General features: G+C 43.8%; 1 protein-coding gene across 5 annotated transcripts in view; it reads right to left on the bottom strand.

Annotated features, from left to right (window-relative positions):
* rbfox1 (RNA binding fox-1 homolog 1) overlaps window positions 1-25,611 on the bottom strand; it is a 98,601-nt gene that overhangs the window by 27,532 nt on the left and 45,458 nt on the right. For 4 of the 5 annotated variants that reach the window (XM_080774964.1, XM_080774965.1, XM_080774966.1 and 1 more), the window contains exons 5-9: window positions 25,354-25,446; window positions 20,794-20,854; window positions 19,094-19,147; window positions 11,195-11,327; window positions 4,350-4,389 (exon numbers count right to left, since the gene is read on the bottom strand). In XM_080774964.1, coding sequence (XP_080631090.1) covers window positions 4,350-4,389; window positions 11,195-11,327; window positions 19,094-19,147; window positions 20,794-20,854; window positions 25,354-25,446 — 381 coding nt within the window. The remainder of the gene's footprint in view (window positions 1-4,349; window positions 4,390-11,194; window positions 11,328-19,093; window positions 19,148-20,793; window positions 20,855-25,353; window positions 25,447-25,611) is intronic. The other variant, XM_080774967.1, reaches the window with a different exon arrangement.

Here is a 25,611-nt window from a genome sequence, read left to right as displayed (position 1 = left end):
TTTTTTGATAAGTGACATTTGGCTACACGGTATTGATATTGCACTGTAATTTAATAACATTTGTACAATGTGATGCATTTATGTTACTATGTTGGTGTACACAGGTAATATGACAGGAGATGCATGTATTATCCTGTTTTCAAATCTGGAAAAAAAGGGTTTAACATCCCTGACTTAAACCCTTTGCACACCAATATCTTTGCAGTAAATATAGCCAATGCACAAGCTCTGTTATTTTCACTGCAATTCCTTTGCGATGTTTCCAAAATAGGGACACACTAGGGTCCATGTGGTTATAGGAATCATCCGTGCCGTCTGGAAATCGACTGAAACGCCTACTACGTTTCAAAATGACCCAAAACGACCCCTTTTTACAATTGAACACACAATTCTAGTCTACTCTTTTTCTTTCTTTATTTTAGCTGGTGGCCATTAGCTGGTTGTCCTTTTGCGCATCGCTGTGCGTTTGAGGTGGAGGGGGGGGGGGTTGTGGTGCATCACCACCCCCAGACTGACCCCAGAGCAGCTATTCAGTCTAATTGATCGTAAAAAAAAAAGGACACGGCTGTTTTTCTCTCTGCAGTCCCCCCCGTCCCCGTCCCCCCTTTTTTTCATTATACTTCAATTCTTCTTCCCAGGCTCTGTGACAAGGCCTGACAATCCCCCTCGCGCTTACTCACATCATTTCACCTTCGACCCCGCCTCTGCGCAATGTGTTATTACTGTTATAAAGAGATACTTAAAGAGTATAAGCTCATGATGGGGCCGCGTGTCAGGATGACATACCTGCTGCGTGACACACGCGTCACCCCCGCCCCCCACCCCGCCCCCCCCACCCACACTCACCGCTTTACTGCGCCCTTCTGTCACCAGCGGCGGAAGAGCCGCTATGATTTGTTTCTTTACTTATCGGCGATGTCGTCCGGCAGAAACCTTTTATCTCCCATTTCTTTTTACTTTTCGTGTTTTTTCCCCCCGTAAATGAACGCCATACTTCATCTTAACACACGAGCGTCACCCGAAAGCATCACACGTAGCAGATCCACAAGAGATCCACCCACTGGAGGACAGAGGATATGAGGGGCCATGTCACTAAGACCTGCTGCGCGCCACACGTCCCTCACGGCTTGTGCCCTGTCACTGCTATAATGTGTGTGTGTGTGTGTGCGCACGCAGGTGTGTCTGTGTGTGTGTGTGTGTGTGTGCGTGCACGAGCGTGTATATTATGAACACATGCATGATGATGTGACTATAGGACTATACAGGCTTGGCGGCGAAACGGCAAACGAGTGTACACACTCCTAGCACTGAAACAACACGGGAAAGTCCCTGTGCATCATGGACAGTCAGTCAGTCAGTCAGTCAGTCAGTCAGACAGTCAGTCAGTCAGTCAGTCAGTCAGTCAGACAGACAGTCAGTCAGTCAGACAGACAGACAGACAGTCAGTCAGTCAGTCAGTCAGACAGTCAGTCAGTCAGTCAGTCAGTCAGTCAGTCAGTCAGTCTTTATCATTTGAACTGGGGACCCCCCCACCCAGACAAGCACTTGGAAACGTCATTTCCACAGATAAGACCAATAAGACCAAGTTGAGCTTGTACTGTAGATCGGCTATTTTCAAAATGTGGTCTCTTTTTGGCCAATGTTTGACAAAATAGCCGATCTACAAGCTGAGCTCACAGCAAGTCACATTGATGCACGTTGTGAGCTTGTACAGTAGATCGGCTGCTTTTGTGTGATGAAGTAGGACATTCATTTACTTTAAAAAGTTAAAATATGGAGATAAGAGGTTTCTGCCCGACGCCAACAGTGTTACGCAACTACTTAAAGTGTTCCCTTCCTTCCTTCCTTCGTGTGTTCACGTGGCACCATTTTGCGTGGCACATGATCGCCCCTGGGCGCTTCGCCTCCAGACGCCTTTTCGAGCTTCATCTCCCCCTCCCCCTCCCCTCCTAACTTATCTCATCTGCCGCTTGGACGAATTGAGCGAATCCACTTCACACACAAACGGCATTTTGTAATAAACAGGGCGAACGTGGCGACAGGGGCCCCCCTAGATCCCCCTCGCTAATGAATATTAAATGATCTTATCGCGGCGTGGCAATCAATCGCGGCGGCGGAGGCACGGGGGCTAATGGCAAGGCGAGGGGAGGCAAGGTATTAGGGGAGCTATCCCAGCACCTCCGCACACGCATTAGTCACCCCGCGCCATTAGTCTGAGTCTCACTGGAGGCTCCTCTTCGACTGTGCGTGTCTGTGTGCGTGTGTGTGTGTGTGTGTGGGGGTTGTTTATGTTGGCCGTTAATCAAGCATTTGCCAAGTCATTGCCGTTGATATGTGCTAGCAATACCAAGTGCTGTTTTATAGGTGAAACCGTGACAATACCTATAGCATTCAGCGACAGGAACAAAAAGGTCCCTACTACTGTGTATTTTGTGGCCAAAAAATATGATCTGCACATAGAAACAGGATGGTTCTTAAATTGTAATTTAAAAGGGAGAGTATTATGGTTCCACAAAGAACAATCACCTACTAAAGAACCATTTTATTTAGTGAATGCTTCTCATATGTTCACATGTTTCTAGAAGCTCGATCTTCTTGTGGTTCTTTGAGGTAACTTTAAAGCTTAAAACCTGCATTTCTTAACATGCAAACGTGGCTAAAATAGGCGGACATTCAACGGAAACAGCAGACTCCATGTTTTGAGATGTTTTTGTACTTATTTTTATTTAATCACAGAACCTTATATATGGTTATTAAGTGATTAATGTAGATTGAAGTCACTGCAATACTAATTGCTATTTTGTAGGCACTTTGGATCTTGTCTGCTCTTTCTTTTGTCGGTTAGAACACAGAAGGGTCACAGCAGAGTGTTCATTTAAAAGTAGAGAACTGCATATTGCACATTTTGATTAGTTTCGTTTATGTTGAACTTTGAAATAGCCAAAAAGTATGAATGTATTATAATTGAGAGAAAAAAAGAAAGAAAAGAAAACGCAATTAATAAATGAGCGGCAAACTCATAAGAACCGGTTCAAACCCGTCTCCTTTTCTGTGTATATTTCTCAATAACATAAACTTATAACAAAAATATTCTGGCTTTCCGCTCCAGTTGTTTACCATAAACCACTCAAGTCAAATGTTATAATGCGGTTTAGCTTTACTTCTCTTTTATGTTTATTTTTACCTCAGCTTATCATCTCATACCGTATCTCATCTGATTGTATAACTTCTCCATGGTGGAAAGTAACTATAAGTACATTTGTTTTGGAGACACAGTGCTTTTACTTTGCTGTCCAGGCTGTTTTTAACCCTCTCAATACTTTAAACTTCTATTCCAAATAATGTCAATAATGTACTTTTTACTGCACTGATTTTACCTTGGCTTGCAGATATTGGTTATTAATATAAAACCCTTGTTCTATAATTCAGCTATTCTAAAATGGCCCATCTACAAGATTAAGTACATTTTGAAGCCAATACTTTTCTGCTTGTAGTCGAGTAAATTGTTGAATGCATCATGCCTTTTACTGTATTAGTATTTCCATAATGGTGGTATTGCTACAGTACTGTTACCAAGACTGATCTTATCTGATCTCATCTCATTCTAACTTGTGGCAGAAATAGGTGCACTGCCCTTAATTCCCTTCCCTATACCGTAGCAGACCAACAGATGTGAATGTGGGGCTGTTGGGTGATGAGGGACCAACAGATGTGAATGTGGGGGTGATTGAGGTGGGGTTTGCGTGTAGCACCACAAGGTAACAGACCACGGGTAGTAGTGGGGTGGATGGGGGCGAGGGGTAGGGATGTCCCGATCACGCTTTTCTGCTCCCGATTCGATTCCGATCATTTGAAAATGACGTGATCCAATCATGTGATTGGATCGGGACAACTCTAGCGAGGGGGGTTGCGTGTAGTACCACAGGGAGTAGAGGGGTGGGTGGGGGTGATGTGAGGGGGGTTGTAGTACCACAAGGTAACAGACCACGGGGAGTAGAGGGGTGGGTGGGGGTGATGTGAGGGGGGTTGTAGTACCACAAGGTAACAGACCACGGGGAGTAGAGGGGTGGGTGGGGGTGATGTGAGGGGGGTTGTGTGTAGTACCACAAGGTAACAGACCACAGGGAGTAGAGGGGTGGGTGGGGGTGATGTGAGGGGGGTTGCGTGTAGTACCACAAGGTAACAGACCACAGGGAGTAGAGGGGTGGGTGGGGGTGATGTGAGGGGGGTTGTGTGTAGTACCACAAGGTAACAGACCACGGGGAGTAGAGGGGTGGGTGGGGGTGATGTGAGGGGGGTTGGCGGTGCAGCATGCATTGCGTCGGGCATGCCAGTCAATCAATACTTACATAAATATCTGCACCATAAAATCCATCCTGGTAAACAACACTGCAGAGGGATGCAAACACAGACAGACAGACAGACAGACAGACAGAAAGACACAAAACAAACAAAAAAACATCCATATTAGTGCATGTTCACATGCAGGTGGCAACTTGGCCGGCTCCCAACGCCCCGCTTTTGTTGTTGGTGTTTCCGCACAGAGAGAGAGAGAGAGAGAGAGAGACAGAGGTTAGTCCAATCCAAAGAACACACCACACAACGAGGGGGCTGGGGGGTGGCTCGGTGAGAGTGCGAGGGGTGGTGGGGGGGGTGTCAGAGCCAAAAGTGGGCGAGGGGTGTACTGCCACCGCTCGCCGCTGTCCGCTGATCTCATTGGACTGCTTAATTAGTACTTCTTACGGAAGTACATAGCAGGCGTATGTAATATATCGTTACTGTCATAGGCAGAAACCTCTTAACTCTTAAACCACATAACCTCTTAAACCACATAAAAGCATCAAAAGTAGCAGATCCACAACATCGGAATGTGGCACAAAGCGACACGTTTCGAGCTTGTACTGTAGATCTGCTTTTGAATTTGAATCCTGAAAAGTAAGAGTTTTGGACATATGACGATTCCAGTTTACTCCCCCAACAGAGGCGACATCATGATGCGTTGCGACAGATCTCCACCGAAACCGCGAATAACAACGTAACCGTCGCTGTTTTAAAAACAACTTTACTTTTCAGGAAATGCATTCCAGTGGATGTAGAAGTGGTGTAGAACATATTTTGTCATAAAATCTTGTTAATACTCTTCCATTGGTAGAATAAGTCTATGAATAAAACCTCACAGACAGAATTATCGATAGTTAGACCTACACTACAGCCCTTCTTGTGAGCTTGTACTGTATCTGCTATACTCGCCTGAGAATAGGGATGCCATAGGGTTCAAGTGCTTTTAAAGAGAGCATGTGTCCGTGCATGTGTGTGTGTGTGTGTGTGTGTGTGTGAGAGAGAGAGAGGGGGGACGGGGGGGACGCAGGAGACAGAGCAGAGGTTTGATTGAACTCTCGACAAAAGGGCTTGTATTTTCCAGCGTGGCATTTTGCGGCGGGCATTGTGACGGACCCCTGGGCTTTACGGTAAGGGCTCCACTGAGGGAGGTGCGGAGCGAGGCGGCCGAGGTGGAGAGAGAGAGAGAGAGAGAGAGTGAGATACTCACACGGCCCTCCTCTCTCTCTCTCTCTCTCTCTCTCGCTTCCAATCTCGCTGGCAATTAGAGTGGTTTCAGGCCATTTGTGCTATCTTTGATAATCAATAACGTCTAAAATGTCAGAGCGCTCCGCTCCCGCCGGAGTCATTACACCGCCTATACCGTGTGACCGTTGAGCGCTGAAACACACACACGCGCGCACGCACGCACGCGCATGTGCAAACAGACGTGTGGCACACACACATTCATGCACACAGGCACATAAACATACTTGCACACACACATATACATACACGCTCTGACACGAGCGGTCAGATGATTGCATGTATCGGCTTATTGATAGGTTGTCATGTCAGCTCCCCGCAAAGATGGGAAAATAAACCGAGTTAATGAACACACGCACGCGCACATACACGCACATACACGCACTAGCATTTATATATATTGCGAGGACATCAACATTTTAAGACAATGATTTTATGAATGCCATTTTTGCTTCTTTTTTTTTTACGGGGGGGGGGGTCGTTTTAACCCCAACTCTAAAGCAGAAAATAGTTGATCTAGAATCACAAGGTGTTTGTGAGCTTGCTATTTTCCCTGCACGACATGGATGAGGATTGCATCCACAAGTAATACAAGTGCGCACGCACGCACGCACGCACGCACGCACGCACGTACACACGCACGCACACACCCCCCAGACGGTAGTTGGGTCGGTGGGCTCATCGCCTCTCTTCGGGCCAGACCACTTTGTAATAAAAAATACATCCACAAGAACATTAATAATGCAGCCGCGCGACCGTCGCAAAGGGCAATTAACAGGCGCCACTGCGTTAATGAAAGTACAATCTGTACCGCATATCTCTCTTTGTCGAGACCGGCATCAGGACCGGCATGCGTCCAAAAAGAAAAAAAAAAAGCTATATCTACATGTGCCCATGGCCGCGGGCGGCGGGAAGAGGAGGGGGGAGGGGGGGGGGAGGCGCTCGTGACGGTGTGGGCGGCGCCGTGCCTCAGCCCGGCGACTTAATGAACTTCCAACGCCGCGGAGAACGCTCCTTTAGCGACCGCTCGCTTTGCAGGACTCATAAAACCAAAACGTCAATGTAAGAGCAGGAAGAAACCTTGTATGTCCAAAACTGTCCCATTTTATTACTAGTCCATATAGCCGCCGTTCCCACCCACCCACCGCCCGTTGACCCAGGGGCTATGGGATCCAAACCACGACTACAGATCCTATAGCCTGCGAGGACCGTTGGTGATGAATGACAAAGATGTGGAACAGACAGAATGGCGGACAGGTTCCTTAATTATACAGTAGGATACTGGGATTGTATTAAAAACAAAAAGTGAATGTAAAACTACTTCTACCCCAGATTTTCTGTCATCACGAACACTGTTGTAACTTAATTGTCATTGTTGATGTATTGCATATACAGTAGATAATCTATTTATCTGAACCTATTTCTGTGTTGGAGTGTAAAGCATTCATTCAGTCAGTGGTTTGCATGTGTAAAGCATTCAGTCAGTCAGTGGTTTACATGTGTAAAGCATTCATTCAGTCAGTGGTTTACATGTGTAAAGCATTCAGTCAGTGGTTTACATGTGTAAAGCATTCAGTCAGTCAGTGGTTTACATGTGTAAAGCATTCAGTCAGTCAGTAGTTTACATGTGTAAAGCATTCAGTCAGTGGTTTACATGTGTAAAGCATTCAGTCAGTCAGTGGTTTACATGTGTAAAGCATTCAGTCAGTCAGTGGTTTACATGTGTAAAGCATTCAGTCAGTGGTTTACATGTGTAAAGCATTCAGTCAGTAGTTTACATGTGTAAAGCATTCAGTCAGTGGTTTACATGTGTAAAGCATTCAGTCAGTGGTTTACATGTGTAAAGCATTCATTCAGTCAGTAGTTTACATGTGTAAAGCAGTCAGTCAGTGGTTTACATGTGTAAAGCATTCAGTCAGTGGTTTACATGTGTAAAGCATTCAGTCAGTCAGTGGTTTACATGTGTAAAGCATTCAGTCAGTCAGTGGTTTACATGTGGAAAGCATTCAGTCAGTCAGTGGTTTACATGTGTAAAGCATTCAGTCAGTGGTTTACATGTGTAAAGCATTCAGTCAGTGGTTTACATGTGTAAAGCATTCAGTCAGTGGTTTACATGTGGAAAGCATTGCATGCTTACATGTTTGAAACGTATACATTTTATCTTTAAAGGAGGAGCATTACTACCTATCTTTAAAGGAGGATCATTACTACCTATCTTTAAAGGAGGAGCATTACTACCTATCTTTAAAGGAGGAGCATTACTACCTATCTTTAAAGGAGGAGCATTACTACCTATCTTTAAAGGAGGATCATTACTACCCGTGATCTTTAGTAACTGTGATAGAAATATCTGACCGTTACAAGCTATTGGATCCTGTGTGGTCTAAATGTCTCAATAGAAGAGCAGGGAGACAAAATACAACTATCCCAATTGTATAAGTTCATAATTGCGACCGAAGGTCCGTCAGTCACTCAAAATCCCCATACATGAACCCATATATTGTGCCCAGGTGTCGTGACATCACTATGACATCATCAGGGATCATAGTAAATGTGACCATAGTAAATGGCCAGTGCACATGACCTCTCCCTCAGGCGTCTCACTGGTGTAACGTACTGGACAAAATTACATTTTACTTATTAAAAGAAGTGTTGCTTCAAATATTGAAATTAGCCAATCTACCTGGTGCTTGTATGTATCTGCTGTTTTCACTACTTTTGTGCGACACTCTTGTATGATGAAGTAGGGCATTAATTTACAAAACAAAACATTAAAAATTAATGGAGATACAAGGTTTCTGCCCGACAGCAATGGAAAATGAAAATGAAATAATAAATAGTGCTTATGGAGATCAGGTCTGCCCACGCTAGAGATGGGGGCGTGGCATCCATCCACCATAGAGCACCGAAGTCTGACATCACTTTCAGTAGAGGGTGCCAATACACAGGTTCATGTATTTTTTTATTTGCATTGTAATCCCCATAGGGCGATTTTAGGTCGCTTCATATAAGAACTGTGTTTGAAAAATAATCCGACCACCCCGGCCTTTCTGTCAGGGGAGTCGCTGTGCGTCGTTAATGATGTCCTTTCATATTTGATACAGCCAGTTTCTGGAGAAATTTTAATGAATGTGGCCACAAAAGCCTTGAAACTACATATGAAGGCAATGTCGCTGCTAATATACGTCACGCCCAGCTGTCAACACATTGCGTTCCTGAGATTCCTCGTTGACGTAAGCTCAGCTGGTGGTGACTCCGAATCGTACTAACCACGAAACATTAAATATAAATAAAATAAAAATAAACGTAATTAACATTCATTTTCTGTTCTTCTGCGATGGGCAGATGCAGCCACCCGCCTACCCGGAAATGTAGTTTCTGGGTTGTTTGACTCGATTCTAACGCTTATTTTGTTACTCTTTGGGTATATTTGTACATTTCTACCTTCAGTCGATGCTTCATATCCATATGAGTGAAAAGGCTGGGATGATCGGTTTATTTTTCAAACACAGTTCTTATATGAGGCGATCTAAAATCCCCCTATGGAGATTACAATGCAAATAAAAAGTACTCGAACCTGTGGATTGACTGACAGTGACGTCAGGACTTCGGTGCTCCATGCAGTGCAGGGAGACATGGGGCCGATGTCCACCTCTGCGTTTATTGAACTACTATGAGAGCTGTACAAACAGGGGAAGGGGGTCTTTGGCTCCGTCGGTATAGGGGCAGCGGAGGAGGGAGAGGAGCTTGGGGGTTTTGTGTGTGTGTTTTTTGGCAAAAGGACAAAAATGCAAGAGTAGCCAAAAAACTAGAAAGAAAAATAAAGTTGGGGGCGGGGGGATAGGTGGGTGTGTTATAGAAGCCCCCCCACCGGGGGGATAGGTGGGTGTGTTATAGAAGCCCCCCCACGGCGGGGGGATAGGTGGGTGTGTTATAGAAGCCCCCCCACCGGGGGGATAGGTGGGTGTGTTATAGAAGCCCCCCCACCGGGGGGATAGGTGGGTGTGTTATAGAAGCCCCCCCACCGCCATCATCATTTACATGCATGTGTTTTGTTGCTCAAAGGCCCGCGGTTACAACAAGACCATGATATAAACAACACTTCCCACAAGTCCGAGCAAAGGGGTTAAATGTCCTCCAGGCATGCCCATTGGTTCGATTCATGCATGTTGCGGTGTGCGTGTGTGTGTGTGTGTGTGTGTGTGTGTGTGTGTGTGTGTGTGTGTGTGTGTGTGTGTGTGTGTGTGTGTGTGTGTGTGTGTGTGTGAAAGTGTAGGGTAGGGCGTGGGCGTGTATTGGGGGTCATTGTTGTGGTTAGGCATGGCAGGGCTAGGCATGCACCGCTCTGCTGACCCACCCACTCCCCCCTCGCCCTCCCTTCTAGCATTCTAGAGTGTGATGGGAATCATCGTTTGTTTCGAACATTAGTTCCAATAATTTGTTCAGTGTACACTACTTCTTATGAAAGAAGTCTCTCTTCAGCCAATCAAATGTTACAGCATTTTGCCACCGACTGACTTTACCATGCTTTTCCACACGAGGGGATGAAAGAACAAGTCGAGGAACGATAACGTTTGAGGACAAATTGACCGAATTTGTTCCCGTTCGTTCACACACAAAAGACCTTTGAACGAATTGCTCGTGAATAACCCAGAGAGAGAGAGAGATAAAGAGAGACAGACAGACTATTTACAGAAGATTTAGAAACATTTTCTTTTCATTCACAGGTTGAATAATGCCTTATATTTGCTGCATTCACACTGGCAGATACAAAGATACAGGCTACGTCCATTCCTTTTCAATGGACACCAGGCAGCGTCATGAAGATTCAGCCAACGTTCGTAGCTGCTACAAAAGCTGTACAAATAATTTGAGCTGGTCTCAACTTCAGATACAAAGCTACAAATATGCTGTGTAGCTTTGTATCTTTTGCAGCTGCCTGTGTGAAAGCAGCGTGTCAACGTTTGCAGCAGTGCCTTTCTACCATGTTAATCTACAACAGTGGTTTTCAACCCTTTTCAGATCAAGGTCAATTATTTATTTGGAATTTGAGTCACGGACCACCATTTAATGAGATTTAACCTCCCAGACCCCAAATTTTGTTATTGTTAGATAAGATTTTGTGGATAAGATTCTATCTACAATTCCATGCTGTATTGATGTGGTACCATAGGAGAGATAATGTTGATTCTCTAATTGTGTAGACTTCTTGCAAATTACAGTACGTAATGCAGATGTTTAACAATAATTTAACTCTTGAGAGCGTAAAATGAAACCAAATAGACCCGTAAAGCTCAATTTGTTTTCATGTTACGCTCTCGAGAGCTAAAGCTATATAATAAGGGTCCATCTGGTTACCAACTCTCCATCATTTAGCTGGGGACCACCTGGAACCCTCTCAAGGACCACTGGCCGGACCATTAGTTTGAGAACCACTGATGTACTGACTCCTGCTCCTAATGAGATGCACCGGACCAGCCTGAACTTACGGCTTGGGTGTAGAAAGCCCATGGTTACAGAGATGGAGGTGTACAGTAACAGATAGAAAGCCCATGGTTACAGAGATGGAGGTGTACAGTAGGACAGTAACAGAGGCTGATATGATGCTCACCCTCCGTACGCAGGGATGTGTGGGGGCGGGGCGGCGGCCCTGAACGTGTTGTAAACAGTGCGTCCTCGGCCTCGTAGGTGGGCCCCTCTGTAGGCTGCCGCCGCAGTGGCTGCTGGGTAAGGGAAGCCCGGTACTGCAGAGGGGAAGAGAAACAGATTGAGCGTCAACACATTCACCCGCTGCCAAAGAGGACTTTGGACGATTTTCTTTCTCCAAAGCCCACACTGCCAACTGATGGACACGGCGGTCGTCATTAACAGGACTCGAACACGCAACGCGGTGTCAGGCCAAAGCCTATGTGTGGCATGCACTTGGACCACTAGGCCAGCGGGCGCCCCGTGAGAGGCGCTCTCATCGTCATACATCATCACATTCCGGCCAATCACAATTGGCGTCCTCACTTTTCTGTCCTCACTTTCATCCTCAAGTCCAATCCGGCGAATCACTTTACTTGTGGCGTCCTCGCTTTTTATTCTCAATTCCGTGCTCAGCCAATCAAATCACCGGTATGGTGTACACATCACACGCACCATGCACAAAGCTGGGCATAGGGTGGATTATTTATTTACTCTGGCACTGGCAGTGATCGAGTTTTAAGGATGTCAAGGGTGTTGTTGCACTGACTGGCTTACTCACTTTGATAAGAAATCAATGTCAAAGTTACAGAAATATATTACTCCTTTGAACTATAATAAAACACGTGTAACTGGTCAATTCCGATCATGTTCTTGCTGTTGGAAGACTGGAGTTGAGACTCTGCAAGCCAGGAAAGAAAAATGTTAACCGTTTAAAGAATCATGAATTGCTTGCGGAATAAAGAAAAAAAAAGTTGATTCATCTTCAATCAGCTTGTTTTTGTGAGGGTTGTTAATATGCGGGAATCGCTGAAAACCAGGTGTTTCACGCGGTGCACACTTAAGAATGTGCACACTGAGCTGCCTCCATCCACACAAGTGCACCGTCATCAACACTCAATTAGGCCTCTCACAATACACAATCACCTGATCCCAATTACTGTAACTGTATGGATGGAAGATAATCACAATAGTTTGTTTTGCATAATTCCATCTGTCAAAAATAGACCTGACGTTTTGCACAAGCTTATAATGTCAAGATCAGCCATTTCCAAAATTCACCAAACCACATTATCTATTTATTATTATTGGTACCGGTAATTAATTTGTGTATTTTTGTCAATTGTCATATCTGCAAATATTTTCTTTTGTTCAAATAAATAAATAAATTTAAAGCATTAATGCAATTATTAGTTTGACATTTCCTCCCTCTATTGTTGTACATATACAGTATATACAGTACATATACAGACTGGCTACAGAAACCTTCTCACTTCCCATTCAAGGTCAACAAGGCACCATCTCATCTCCCTCTCAGCTCGCCCCGTTCGTCTCATTCAATCTCGAGAATATTTGACCGCCAACCGAAACAAAAGAGCAGAACAATAATTATCAGAGTTTTTAAAGGAAGCCCTATTTAAATCTATACAAGATAAAGCCCACACCACAGGTGTTCCTAATTTCAAACCTATCACGGAAAAGAAAGGGAAAGCTATAAAGGTGCAGGTCAAAGGAAAAGAATGAGTAAGATATGCCTTAGTATTGTTATTAACTTATCATTAATCTTAATAGAAAGGGCAGGTTTTTTTTCCTCCTTTCTTTTTTTCAGTGGGAACGACTATACTGCCAGGTTTAATTTGAGGGGCCGGGGGGGCGAGCAGAGGTTGAGAGGGGAAGATGAAGACGTCGTCCACAAACCTAATTATACATCTCTTCAAAAAAGGAGCTGGTAATATAATGCTAATAGAAACAGTGAATCATTCATTGACCTGATGAAAAATGGAGGCTTTAAGGAAAAGGGGTAGTTTTTCCTTTTTTCTTTCTTGGGTACGGAGGAAGGGAGAGGTGACGGCGGTAATTGTTCCTATTCATCTTTTGTCACCTTGATTTGCTGAAGACACCTTAAAGTCACATGGATCACATTCCTCCAGCCCCCCCGGCTTCTTCTGGGTGCAGGCTAATTGAATGAAAGGTGTGCTTATAGGGGGACACATGCTAAATACTAATCATTTACTGTGTTTTTTTCCAGGGGGTCCCCAACTAAATGAGTTAACATAGCGTTGCTGTAGGGCAGAAACCTCCTACAGTATACATGTCCATGTTCTAACTTTGCCTGTTTTGTAAACACCTACAATCAGCTTCCAGTACTTAAACCGTGCTACTCATACGCTGAATTGGCAGTGCCGGAGATGGAACCCATGACCTTGTGGTGGAAAGACTGAGCTACCGGGACAGTGAGAAAAGACTGAGCTACCGGGACAGTGAGGAAAGACTGAGCTACCCAGACAGTGAGGAAAGACAGAGCTGCCCAGACAGGCAGACAGACTGTTTGATAAATGAACGTCCTACATGATCATGATCACACTACACCGTAACACAAAAGTATCATCAAAAGTATAGCGTAGTGGATCTGCAAGCTCAAAACGCAATGCTTCACGCTGCATTGTGGGCTTGTGGATCTGTTACTTTTGATACTTGAATTTGAATTGTGAAAAGTAACAGTGTTGGACATATGATGAGGTTTCCACCCGACAGAGACGATAAGCATTCAAATCAGTTGACCCTAGGTTGTAGGCTATAATTTATATCAGCTGTTTCAAAATGGACGATCTGCAGGCTGACAATGCATTGCAATGAGACACGTGCTGATGTGCTGTGCACAGTCAAGACAAATCTGAAATCGTGTGTGGCACCAACTGTTTTCAGATGTTGGTCTGCCCAAATACATGTACGGGGGGGGGGGGGGGGTCTTTGATACAAAAATGTTTGTTCTTCATACACTCCTTCCCCCCCTCACTACATAAAATCTCTTGACCAAATCTCTAGGCCAAACTCAACTGATTTGACCTTAAATTAATACAAAGAGCTAAAACAAAACGAACGCTGCGATGTCCACTTCAACCGATTCAGTGGCGTGCAAGATATGCCCGAGGGACAGAATCGTATATCATCGATTTAACATGGTAACGTGTAATAATCAAATTATTATAGTAGAAGTATAAATACATTGAAAAATGGAAACACTAAATGTGCTACATATACAACTTACAATGTACTTACACTTTCCACCACTGCTTGTCTAAGCATTAGATTAAAGCACCTGTTTGAACGGAATTATTAGCAGCTCTGTGTGTGTGTGTGTGTGTGTGTGTGTGTGTGTGTGTGTGTGTGTGTGTGTCCGTGCATGCATGCATATACGCGTTTGTACGTGTGGAGGAGGCGTGTACACTTTATCAGCGTTTCCCCCAACAGTAACACTGTGTCCCACCGTATTAAGAAAGAAACATTAATTAATATACACGCTTAATCACTTTCTGACACCTGCAGCTCGTTACTCATTCTTCTCTCTCTCTCTCTCTCTCTCTCTCTCTCAATCTCTTTTGATCTCTCTCTTTTGTCTTGCCTTGCTTTATGTTAGTTTTACTTAACATCAGGTCTTCGCGACGGGCATGTGAATTATCAGCAACAAAAAAAACGGTGTTTTACAAAATATAGTCGCACTGGTAAAATGCGCCCTGCCCTAATATCACAAACAATTCTTCAAGCATTTCACCGGATCAATTCTAAATGAATGAATGAATGAACAAATGAATGGCATGCATAAATGAGTGAATAAGTGTGAGTGAGTGAGTGAGTGAGTGAGTGAATAAGTGTGAGTGAGTGAGTGAATAAGAGTGAGTGAGTGAGTGAGTGAGTGAGTGAGTGAGTGAGTGAGTGAGTGAGTGAGTGAGTGAGTGAGTGAGTGAGTGAGTGAGTGAATCAATGAATGTGTGAATCAATGCATGCAATAAATTAATGCAAATCGTTGCTGTTGGGCAGAAACCTTGTATCTCCATTATTAAAACGTAAGACTTATTTTTTCAGTCAGGCCCTATACTTCCTATACTTCATCATGCAAGAGTGTCACACAGAAGTATAGCCAAAATAACCGCTCCACAACAAGCTCACAACCTGCCGCGAGACTTGCGACAACATTGTGAGCTTGCAGATATTTATTCATGTTCTTTCTTTAAAAAGGAGCACTTTGTGGACATATGTGGTTTCCAGCACCAGACAGCGAAACAATGTCCCGCTCATTCCTCATCTGATCTGGCCGAGGCCACCTGCCAATGGCCGCCCTGTCTAATTAGTCACAACGAGTCCACACCTCGTCCACAATTAACACAATCACTGCATATTAATCAGGCCCTAATTACTCATGGAAGAAAAAAAGGGGCGAGGCTGCGGAGGAAACTTGTAAACAGTCTTCTCTGTGTGCGTGCATGTGCGTGTGCGTGTGCGTGTGCGTGTGCGTGTGCGTGTGCATGTGCATGTGCATGTGCATGTGCGTGTGCGTGTGCGTGTGCGTGTGCGTGTGCGTGTGTACGTGTTGAGTTTAGAGTTATCTCTATTTTGTATAAAGTAACTAAGTATTTGTTTTTAAATTAAAGTCCAATTTGAGGTGAGGTATTCTTGTACTTTAGTAATTCCAATTTTCAATAACCTACTTTATTATATCTGAGGCAAACTTTTACTCCACTACAATTATTTGACAGCTTTAGTTACTAGTTACTTTGTACATTTATATTATTGTCACAAATAAAACATACATTACCCACTACAGCACTACTGTGTATACAGGTATATATTTGGGTATTTGAAATGAGACCTCCTGCACAATGAGTACTTTTACTTTTGGTACAATTTAGTTTAGCTACAACAACACTGCTCAAGAACCTGATGTTAGATTGGAAAGTGTGGAGGACAGCGATCCAGGAAGCCCCCGTTTGTGTTGGCTAGACCTCACTCTTAGGCCGCAGTCACACCTTTGAGACAGCCGTCTTATCAATGTTTTATGGTTTCATCTGTCTTGTCGTTTGTCGCATCAATTGACCACAATGCTTTGCGTAATCTGGGCGGTGCGTGGGCGGTACGAGGACATGCGGAAACAGATCCACGTGTTCGTGTTGCCTGTTGTTGTCCTTACGCTGTTAGCTGCGGGACACAGTAGCTAGTAGCTTGTTGGTTGTGTCAACGTGTTTGTGGTGACAAAATGTTTTTTTGGAGGAGAAAGAGGGCTCTTGTCCTGGCGATGTTGGTGGCGAGGAGAAAGAGGGAAAGGGAGACGCGCCAGAGAGAGCTTAGCAACGACTCCATTATTTTTAATAAAGCGCATCCATTTTACCACAACACACGACTTTATTGCTACATTTCAGGCTGTTAGCCATGGGGCGCCTGGGCGCACGGCTCTCTCCTATCTGCAGTCAGACCGTTCAGCGTTACTTCAGGAGTGCTTTGGCATTGCCAGTGCCCAGTGGACACCTCGATGTTAATGTTATTAAAAAAAATGAGAGAAAAAGGGGGGGAATCATAACATTTCATGCCCAAAATGATTGTTTGCGAGCAGTAGCATTTTCAGAAATATAAGTCATGGCTACGACTCTTTCATAATCTCCAGTCCAATGCGCACTGCCCATGCGAACTGAAAACATGTTCATTCATATTAACAGTTTTATTTTATTTTAACAACCAAATCATATGGAATGGTTTGAAGAAACTTCACGGAGTCGACGTGACACCTGAATTATTTGATAGCTTGCATGCAATCTCTTTTGATATGCTACTGTACTGTTTCTGCAGTTTATAAGTAGCTCCGGTCCATTCTGTCAATGCAGGGTGTGCGTGTGCGTGTGTACACGATAAATATCTAGTACATTTGTATATTCACGTACAGTCGTACAAGTAGGCTACACAGCATAGGCACTCAGATCATAACACAGGGCAGAATCATATACCGGTAAGCATTAGGAGTGAAAATGCATGCACCTTGAATTATAACGTTTGTTTTAATTTTCTGTTCGGCCACGACGGGCAGGGATTATATTTTCCTGTTGAATTGCTTACTGGAACAGACCAAACTACTTTACTTAACAATAAAATAATTTTCGTTAATACGAAAGTGCATAGGCTTTCCTCTTCCGTGTCTGCACTATGCAGAAAAAAAACAACAGACTCAGTGTGAAAAGACCGCCCAGTGCAGCGTAACAAACGGACCTTCTCTCCTATTGGTTGGCGGGTAAACCCAACCCTTTTTGTCTTGTGTCTGGTGCCGCCTTGTTCTTCAGCTTGTGGACTACAGAATGTTTTGTGTCGTGTGTCTCGCCCCCCCCCCCCCCATGAAACACGTTTGTCTGATGAGACCACGTGACTCCCATTAGAAATGCATTGGGAGCTGTCTTGTCTGATGCTTTTCATCAGACAACCATAAGACGGCTGTCTCAAAGGTGTGACTGCGGCCTTGGTAACACACTCGCAGTAACTAACAAAATAACTTTTGGTATACTTTAAGTATGCATGCCAATACTTTTGTATTAATAAGTAACCCTAACCCTTACTCAAGTAGCCTACATTTAAAATACTGGAATTTTACTTGCAGAGTATTTTTCTACAGTGCAGTATTAATACTTCTACTTACGTAAAGTAAAACATGTGAGTACTTATTCCATCACTGCTAAAATGTTGATGTCATCACGAGTATATTAATGCATGCGTACGCACACACACACACACACACACACACACACACACACACACACACACACTCAATCTACAAGCTCACACTCATCCTGCGATGCGCTATGAGCTTGTAGATCGGCTATTTCCGCTGGCACATGAGACACAGCGCGCCGCAGACTGGAGCATAAATCAGGCGTAGTAATTGTGTTTTGCCCGCTTGAAAGGCGAGACAAAAGCCAATCGATAGGGAGCCATTTTGTAATTAAAAGAATGTGCGGCTGAATTAGGAAAACGACTGTCGGGAGAAATTGGAAATATTGATTTTAATTTATAAAATACATTTGAGTCCTTTTGATGTCCTTGCAAGAGGCGAACAATTAGGTTTATCTCTCTCCTGTCCTTCATCGCTCTGTCTTTGCTCTTCTTCCTTTAGTTGCTGTCGGGCAGAAGGCTCGTATCGCCGGCATTCAACTTTGTTTTTTGTTTTTTTGGGGGGATTAATGCCCTACTATCATATCTACAGCGGATCAACTGGAACTAGGGGTGTAACGATACACTTAACAGCGATATGGTTTACGATACGATACGATACATACGATATTGGTTCATGATGGCGATACGATACAATGCATTTCCTTAAAATAAAATAATAAAACTAAACGAAACTAAATGTTTTGGACATACAAGGTTTCCTCCCGACATGAACACTTGGCTCTATTCTCCTCTCGCTCTCTTGCTCTCTTTTCTTTGGTTCTCTCTTTTTGTTTGATCCGTCTTTGAGCCTATTATCATAAAATCATGATTTTTTTCAGCATAATGGACCAAGGTTAATGACGGAGAGGAGAGCAAGGTCAACACAGGGAGGACGGAGGGCAGGACTGAGCAGCGGGGGGTGCGTGCGTGCGTGCGTGCGTGCGTGCGTGCGTGCGTGCGTGCGTGCGTGCGTGTACTTGTATTACTTGTGAGGGCCACATGTCCCCACAAGTATAATAGAATTTGAGAAATAGTAATCGTGAAGACCATTTTCCTGCTCATCCTCATAAGGGGAAAATGGATAATACATCAGGGTTATATAATAAAAATCTTTTTACAATAGTTCAAATAGCCGATCTACAAGCTCACAACGTGTCGATCGGCTATAGTTGAAGTGTTTTTCAAAATAGTAAAATATGGCAAATAAGTTTAGGGATAAGGAGTAAGGGGTGGCGCAAGATAGGACCTCAAGAGTAGCTCTTTTTAACATATATATCAGACCAAAAATGGTGAATATCTGAAAGAGAATATTTTGAATGACAGAACAGCAGGTGTGCAGTGATTGTTGTCTTCTTACCTGCATAGAATTCTGGACTGTAGACGGCGCCAACCACTGGATTTAACTTCCAGCCTAGAGAGTGAGACAGAGATGGACCGTCAGACATCTACAGTACTAGAGAGTGAGACAGTCCTAGAGAGTGAGACAGAGATTGACCGTCAGACATCTACAGTACTAGACACATTTGTGTTGACCCATGAACTTCAGGAAAATGAAAAGAACATTATAACTAAAAGCATTCCTAAAATATTTAAAGTGGCACTGAAATGACATTTTCGGTCATTTCATTTTGAAGGTTCAGTCTGAAACGGCCTTACAACCAATCAGAAGGTTCCATCCCTTCAGGCTATGGCATGATACAGATGTTTCGGGATGCATCTTTTTGTGTGCTGATTAAGTTTACAATCAGTGTCAGTGTCAACACTGTCTGGACGTCATCTTGAATGAGATTCAAAACGGAGTAGTTCTGTAATTAAAAACAGCTGTGTTTGGATGAGATTAATTTATATTCATGGAAGTCTATCTATAGCATCACGCAGCACGTTTCCATTGGGACATTCTGATTAATGAGTATACTTTCTACGCTTTGTATACTTTCTAAGTACATTTTGATACCGATACTTTTAAACCTTTACTCAAGTACATTTTGAATTCCGGACAGCAGTATTGATACTTTAACTTGACACGAGAATACTTTTTCCACTACTGTACATGATGATACAGTCTGTGTTAGGCTGTGTCACACACCATTTTGTACAGTATAATATACCACTGTAACTGCATATATAATATGACACGTGGAAAACAAACACGCCTCTAAAACATGACAAATCACACGTGACGTGACGGGTGTATCCGACGTTATGTGGTCTTTTGGTTTGACTGAGAAAGCACTGCTCCTCCTCGGTCCTCGCTGCTGATTCCTAGTTGTTGGGACTCAGCCTCCGGGAAGAAGAGCCATTTTTCTTAAGACTCTTTCTGTCTACAAGAAGTGAGTGAACCATATGCCGTGCCGTGAAACACATAGTTTCCATACTCTATGGCTCAGATAAGGTCCTCAGAAACACATAGTTTCCATACTCTATGGCTCAGATAAGGTCCTCAGAAACACATAGTTTCCATACTCTATGGCTCAGATAAGGTCCTCAGAAACACATAGTTTCCATACTCTATGGCTCAGATAAGGTCCTTGCAGGTCTTGTTCAGGTGGTACTATATAGTTAGGGATGTCCCGTTCATGTTTTCTTTGCTCCCGATCGGTTTCCGATGATTTGATTATTGAGAATCTGCCGATACCGATTCTCTCTCCGATACGATATTTATATTTTTATATTACACTTATGCCATATCACAATAGCACGATATCACAAATCACAGACAATATCCAATCTAATAAATGGATCTAAATGGATATAATATTAAAGGGAATTGTTTTGCTCCTGACCCAATCCTAGTAGCCCTATATAATCCTAACCCTAGTGCTACTAGTACAAACCCTGCGCAGAACTTAGACTTAAAAAAAAAAAAAAAAGTGTAAAAGAACAAAAACATCACAAACGGCCAATAGTTTCTGATACAATGTTATCCTGAAGTGTTGTGAGCTGCTTTAAAAAAAGTGCCATAATAATTAGAACATCGCATGCGGCAACACATCGCATGCAGCAACACATCGCATGCAGCAACACCGCATGCGGCATGCGGGGCGAGCGAGGTCTCACCATTTGCATATGGGTTGACGGTCTTTTTATTTGTCATTACTCTGGCTGTGGCGTTGTTGACCTGGGTAGAGAAAACCATTCCATGAAGTCACGATGACACGTGGACACACACAGGCCCTGCGATAAGAGCTTAACCCATTAAGACCCATTCTACAACATGCCTTCTGAAGCAGCAGTTCTCACACTATATCTGGCCGTGGAGGACCCCCATCTGAAAATGTTTTGTGCCAGGGATCAGCCCCAGAACAGAGGATTTGTGTTAAATCATTCAGATTAAAAAAATATATCTTCTTGTCTGGTTTTTAAAAAATGTCCAAAATAGCAGGTGTGCAAGCTCGCAGTGTGGCACGAAGTGACGCACTTGTGGGCTTGTATATCTGCTATTTTTTTTTAAAGAGCCAACGCTACAATGTAAAATGACACCGGTCTTATTGGGTTAAGTAAACCTGCATGCATGGTTCTTTTCTCGCTAATGTAGCGAACAAAGACAACTCTTCAAAAAAAACATCTGCAGTACATTTCATCATGGCAAACATCCATATTATTTGTGTTTTGTGTTTTTTTTTCCTCCTCTCCCCCAACAGCATTCAGAGACACATACTTGAAGAAAAACCACATCCAAAGCAAAATGATTTTTCTTTTGCATATTTTCCAATTTCCAAAACAAAAAAGGTAAAAAAAAGAAAATAAAAACTTTCCGGCATGCTCTACTACCCACTTTACGAGAAAATGTGTTGGACAAAACACAACAGGTACAGACACAAAGGAACAAAGAGAGTCAAAAATACACAGATGCACTTGTACAAAAAGAAAAAAAAGAGAAGCATAATATTGTGGAGATGTTGTAGGGTTTCAGCATGCGGTGGAGAGGTGGCGGAGGAGGGAGGTTAGGGAAGGGAACAATATGCAACATCCAGTCAACCTCCAGAGGGAAAGAGAGTGAGATGCTTCATTTATAATCTGTCGTATGACATGTCGCTTGTCTACAAACTAGCAGAGCCACACGCTCACAACGAGCTAGCAGAGCGGCTATTTTCGGCGCACGACATCGACGCCATATGACGAGATATAAACCTGGTGTGAAGGAAACCGATGTGAGAGGGAAGCAACGTATAGCATTCACACTCCAAGACCAAGAGCCTTTTCTAGAACGATTCATTGCAAATGTAACTGGAACATTGTGACATAAAGAACGAGAAAAAACAAACAAACGAACAAACAAACAAACAAAAAAAAACTAAATCGATCAAACAAAGTCAATCAGTCAATCCGTCAATCAATCAATGATCAAATCATTCCAGCTTCAAACCACGGCTTAACAGCTATAGGATCAACTCAAACAAGTGGGGTGCAATTTGTCGTCCAAAAACAAGAAGAGAAGAGACACAAATTATAAATAAAAAAATAAAAACAATCAATGGGGTTTCCAACAGTCCCAGAGAGAGGTGCAAACAACAAGTCAAAGTTCATGTCTCAAGTCGGATTTGGCTCACGCATCACGGCAGCTCCAGAGGAGAAACACACTTAGTGAAGAGACACGCACGGTTTACGCCGTCAACGCAAGGAGAAATCAAAATGTACAGCATCAACCCAACCACAATTCAAAAACAAGAAAGGTCATGTGAGTTTCAGCGTGGCAAACGTTCCAGAGAGAGAGAGAGAGGAGAGAGAGAGAGAAAGAAAGGGAGAAAGAAAGAAAAGAAAGAAAAGAAAGAAAGAAAGAAAGAAAGAAAAAGCTGGCAGAATGGCTCGCTCACACTTACCATGCCCAAACCTTTTGGCCCCGCCCACTTGTTTGTGTACTGTTACCATGGTAACTGTGTTGAGCGGGGGGCCCTATAACGAGCTACCGTTGGAAAAGATGGTGAGGAGGAGGAGGGGGGAAGATGAGAAAGGAATAAGCAGCATCTTAACTCAAGTGGCCAAAAGCAGTTTTTTTTTAAATAATCCGCAGTCATTCCAGTTCCAGGCTGCACAAAACCCTCTCTTTCAACTCGGGGCCTGACTATAGGAGTACTGTAGTGACGCTTCCGACAACGCCTGACCATACAGCAACATTTGGCGTGACGCGACCCCCATCACGTCATTCTACAGCGGTACCAGTAATCCCGCCTAAAAAAAACCCTCCACTGAAACACTTAAACGACCAAAGTAGGCCGTCTTCAGCAGCCTTGAGCCCCGTTGGCCTGTGCGCTCGTCAAGTGGCCTTGCCGAGCTCTGCAAAGTCAGCTCCAGCCGCCTCAGAGCCGTCTGAGTTGCGTACAACTACAGAGTCCCGAATCACCGCGTCAACGTACGACGTTGCGGACGACGCCGGGCGTCCCCTCGCGTCAAACGTTGCCATATAGTCAAATCCGTCCTAACTCGTCACCCGCTTCTGTTGGCATAGGTCCCCCCCTGAAGAAACACTTGGGGGCCACGTCACATCATAGCAAAATGCATAATTGCTGTTTTAAAGATGTGAGTCAGGGAAATAAAGCTCATGGAACAGAGGTGTTGTGAGAGCGACCGAGTGGCTCGACGTTGTCTATTGCACCTTTATCTCTGAGAGTGTACAAAATGTATAATGTAACCGGAGGGACCCGTATTTGGGTCCATTTAGTTACACTCTCAGGGTTAAAATGAACACTCAGGATTTTTGCGATGCACTTAGCATTATTGTAGCATGTTCGTTTTGTCTAGAGCACCAGTTAAAAGCCCTTTGAAGTCTGCCTCTTGTGACCGCGTACACACGAGAAATTCAAATCGGGGTTAAGGTCACGGCACTAACACGGCTCTCCATTGTGATGTGAGGTTTTGAAGTGGCCATTACAGCGTCATTACAGTGTCATTAGATGCCCTTGGGGAAATGAAATCAAATTTGAAACCCTTCACCCTTCAAATGATTCTTTTGGAAAATGCTGATTTTTTTTTCTTTTGTTGCCCCAAAGGTCACCTCTAATCCCTTTTCGACCAAGATGTAAATACCCATAATCCCTTTCACCCGTTCTCCCTTTTGTTCCCCCCTTAAGCAACAACCAAATCAACTCGGAGGATACACTTTTTTTTAGGTTGACACAGAAAGAAAATACATTTCTAAAACTTTTCTGGGGTCAGCCTCATTGACGAGACACGCTCAAGGCTCAAGAATAAAAAAGGGAAACAAAGTACTAAAAAGAATGAAAAACAAGCAACGTCTGACATAATAATAACAATAATCAGATGGTTGACATCATGGACGATGTACAATTATGCAAAATAAACGTAGGATAAGTGATGTTTTTTTACTTCATTAAAATAAGTGTTAAATAGCTTTATACTCTGATAGTAATCATTGCTATAGAGTTTTTGTTCAGTAACAGGGGTCTCACCATATCTCCAGCTGTATAGTAAAGTGAAAAGGTCAGGATACCAATTTCATCCAATCAGGGGAGAGAACTCATACGACACAGGGTAACATTGCTGTCGGGCAAACCTCAGAAACCTCTTGTCTCCATATTCTAACGTTGTGTTTTTTTCTTAAACGAACGCCCTACTTGATCATAAAGGTTATGATGATGATGATCATAACAGTACAAAAGCATCAAACGTAGCAGATCAACAGGCTCAAGCTTGTAGATTTGCTACTTTTGAATTTGAAACGTGAAAAGTAACAGTATTGGGCATAATGAGGTTGTCACCCGACAGAGACGATAAACAAGTTAACCCATTCTGACCTGAGATCAGATTCATACGAGGTTTCCACTGGACAACACACTGGTCTGATTAACCCATTCTGACCTGAGATCAGATTCTAAAAAATGTCAGTCGTTCTTCGATTTTTCAAAAATAGCAGACCTACAAGCTCGTATCGCGCCACTCGGTGGCGCGATATGAGCTTGTAGATCTGCTATTTTTCAATACATAAAGCGTAACATGATGCTAACACCAAAATGGGTGCCCGGTCAGAATGGGTTAAATCATCAAGTGATGAAGCAAAGAACAGACAACAATTATAACAGGGATAATAAATGGGTATACTCTCTCCTGACTGGACGAGATTAGCAACTCAAACTATTTTCCGTTTTTTTAGAGCTGGAGAGATATGTATTGTGTTGTATATAAGCTGTGATCAGGGTGTCCTTGAAAAATAGAGCTTGCACTCAATTTCCTGAATAAATGCAGGAAAAAGAAAGAAAGACGACACTGAACAAACACTCAACAGCAATGATTATACTATCAGAATATAGAGCTTTAAATAAAAACTACGACACTTCACATACCCTGCATTTAATGAGACTTGTGGCGGGGGGGGGGGGGGGGGGGGGGGTTGGGGGGAGGCGGCGTGGCGATGGGGTAGCGTTGGCTGGGTGGGGCGTGTGAGTGTTTGGGGAGGGGGGTGTGGAGGGGGGGGGGAGTCAGGTTGACATTGTGACATGAGGACACGTTGGAGGGTATCGACGCACACACGCACACGCGCACACACACGGACACACACACACACACACACACACACACACACACCCACGGACAAGAGGGATAGTACAGGAAGAGGAGGATAAAGGGGGGGCGTGGATGAAAACACAGCTGAGAGTTTTGCACCTCTATCTTGCGGCCCTCGACCACCGTGCCGTGTAGCTTCTCCCGGGCTCTGTCGGCGTCCGCGCTGTGCTCGAACGTTACGAAGCCGAAACCCTGAGAGAGAGACACCCACACACAGAGAAAGAGAGAGAGAGAGAGAGTAGCCATTTAATGCGGAAGTGTTGCATTCTCAGATTTGAACACCAGGTCAAGTGCCATTTTCAGTGAAATCTTTCCCCACAAAAACAGAAAACAGGAGAGACCCCAGTGTAGCGCCCT

This window comes from Protomyctophum bolini, assembly GCF_963924005.1.
Source record: "Protomyctophum bolini genome assembly, chromosome: 11".
In the NCBI taxonomy this organism is placed as follows: domain Eukaryota; kingdom Metazoa; phylum Chordata; class Actinopteri; order Myctophiformes; family Myctophidae; genus Protomyctophum; species Protomyctophum bolini.
Note: the sequence above shows the minus strand (reverse complement) of the source record. Positions and strands in the feature narration are given on the sequence as shown.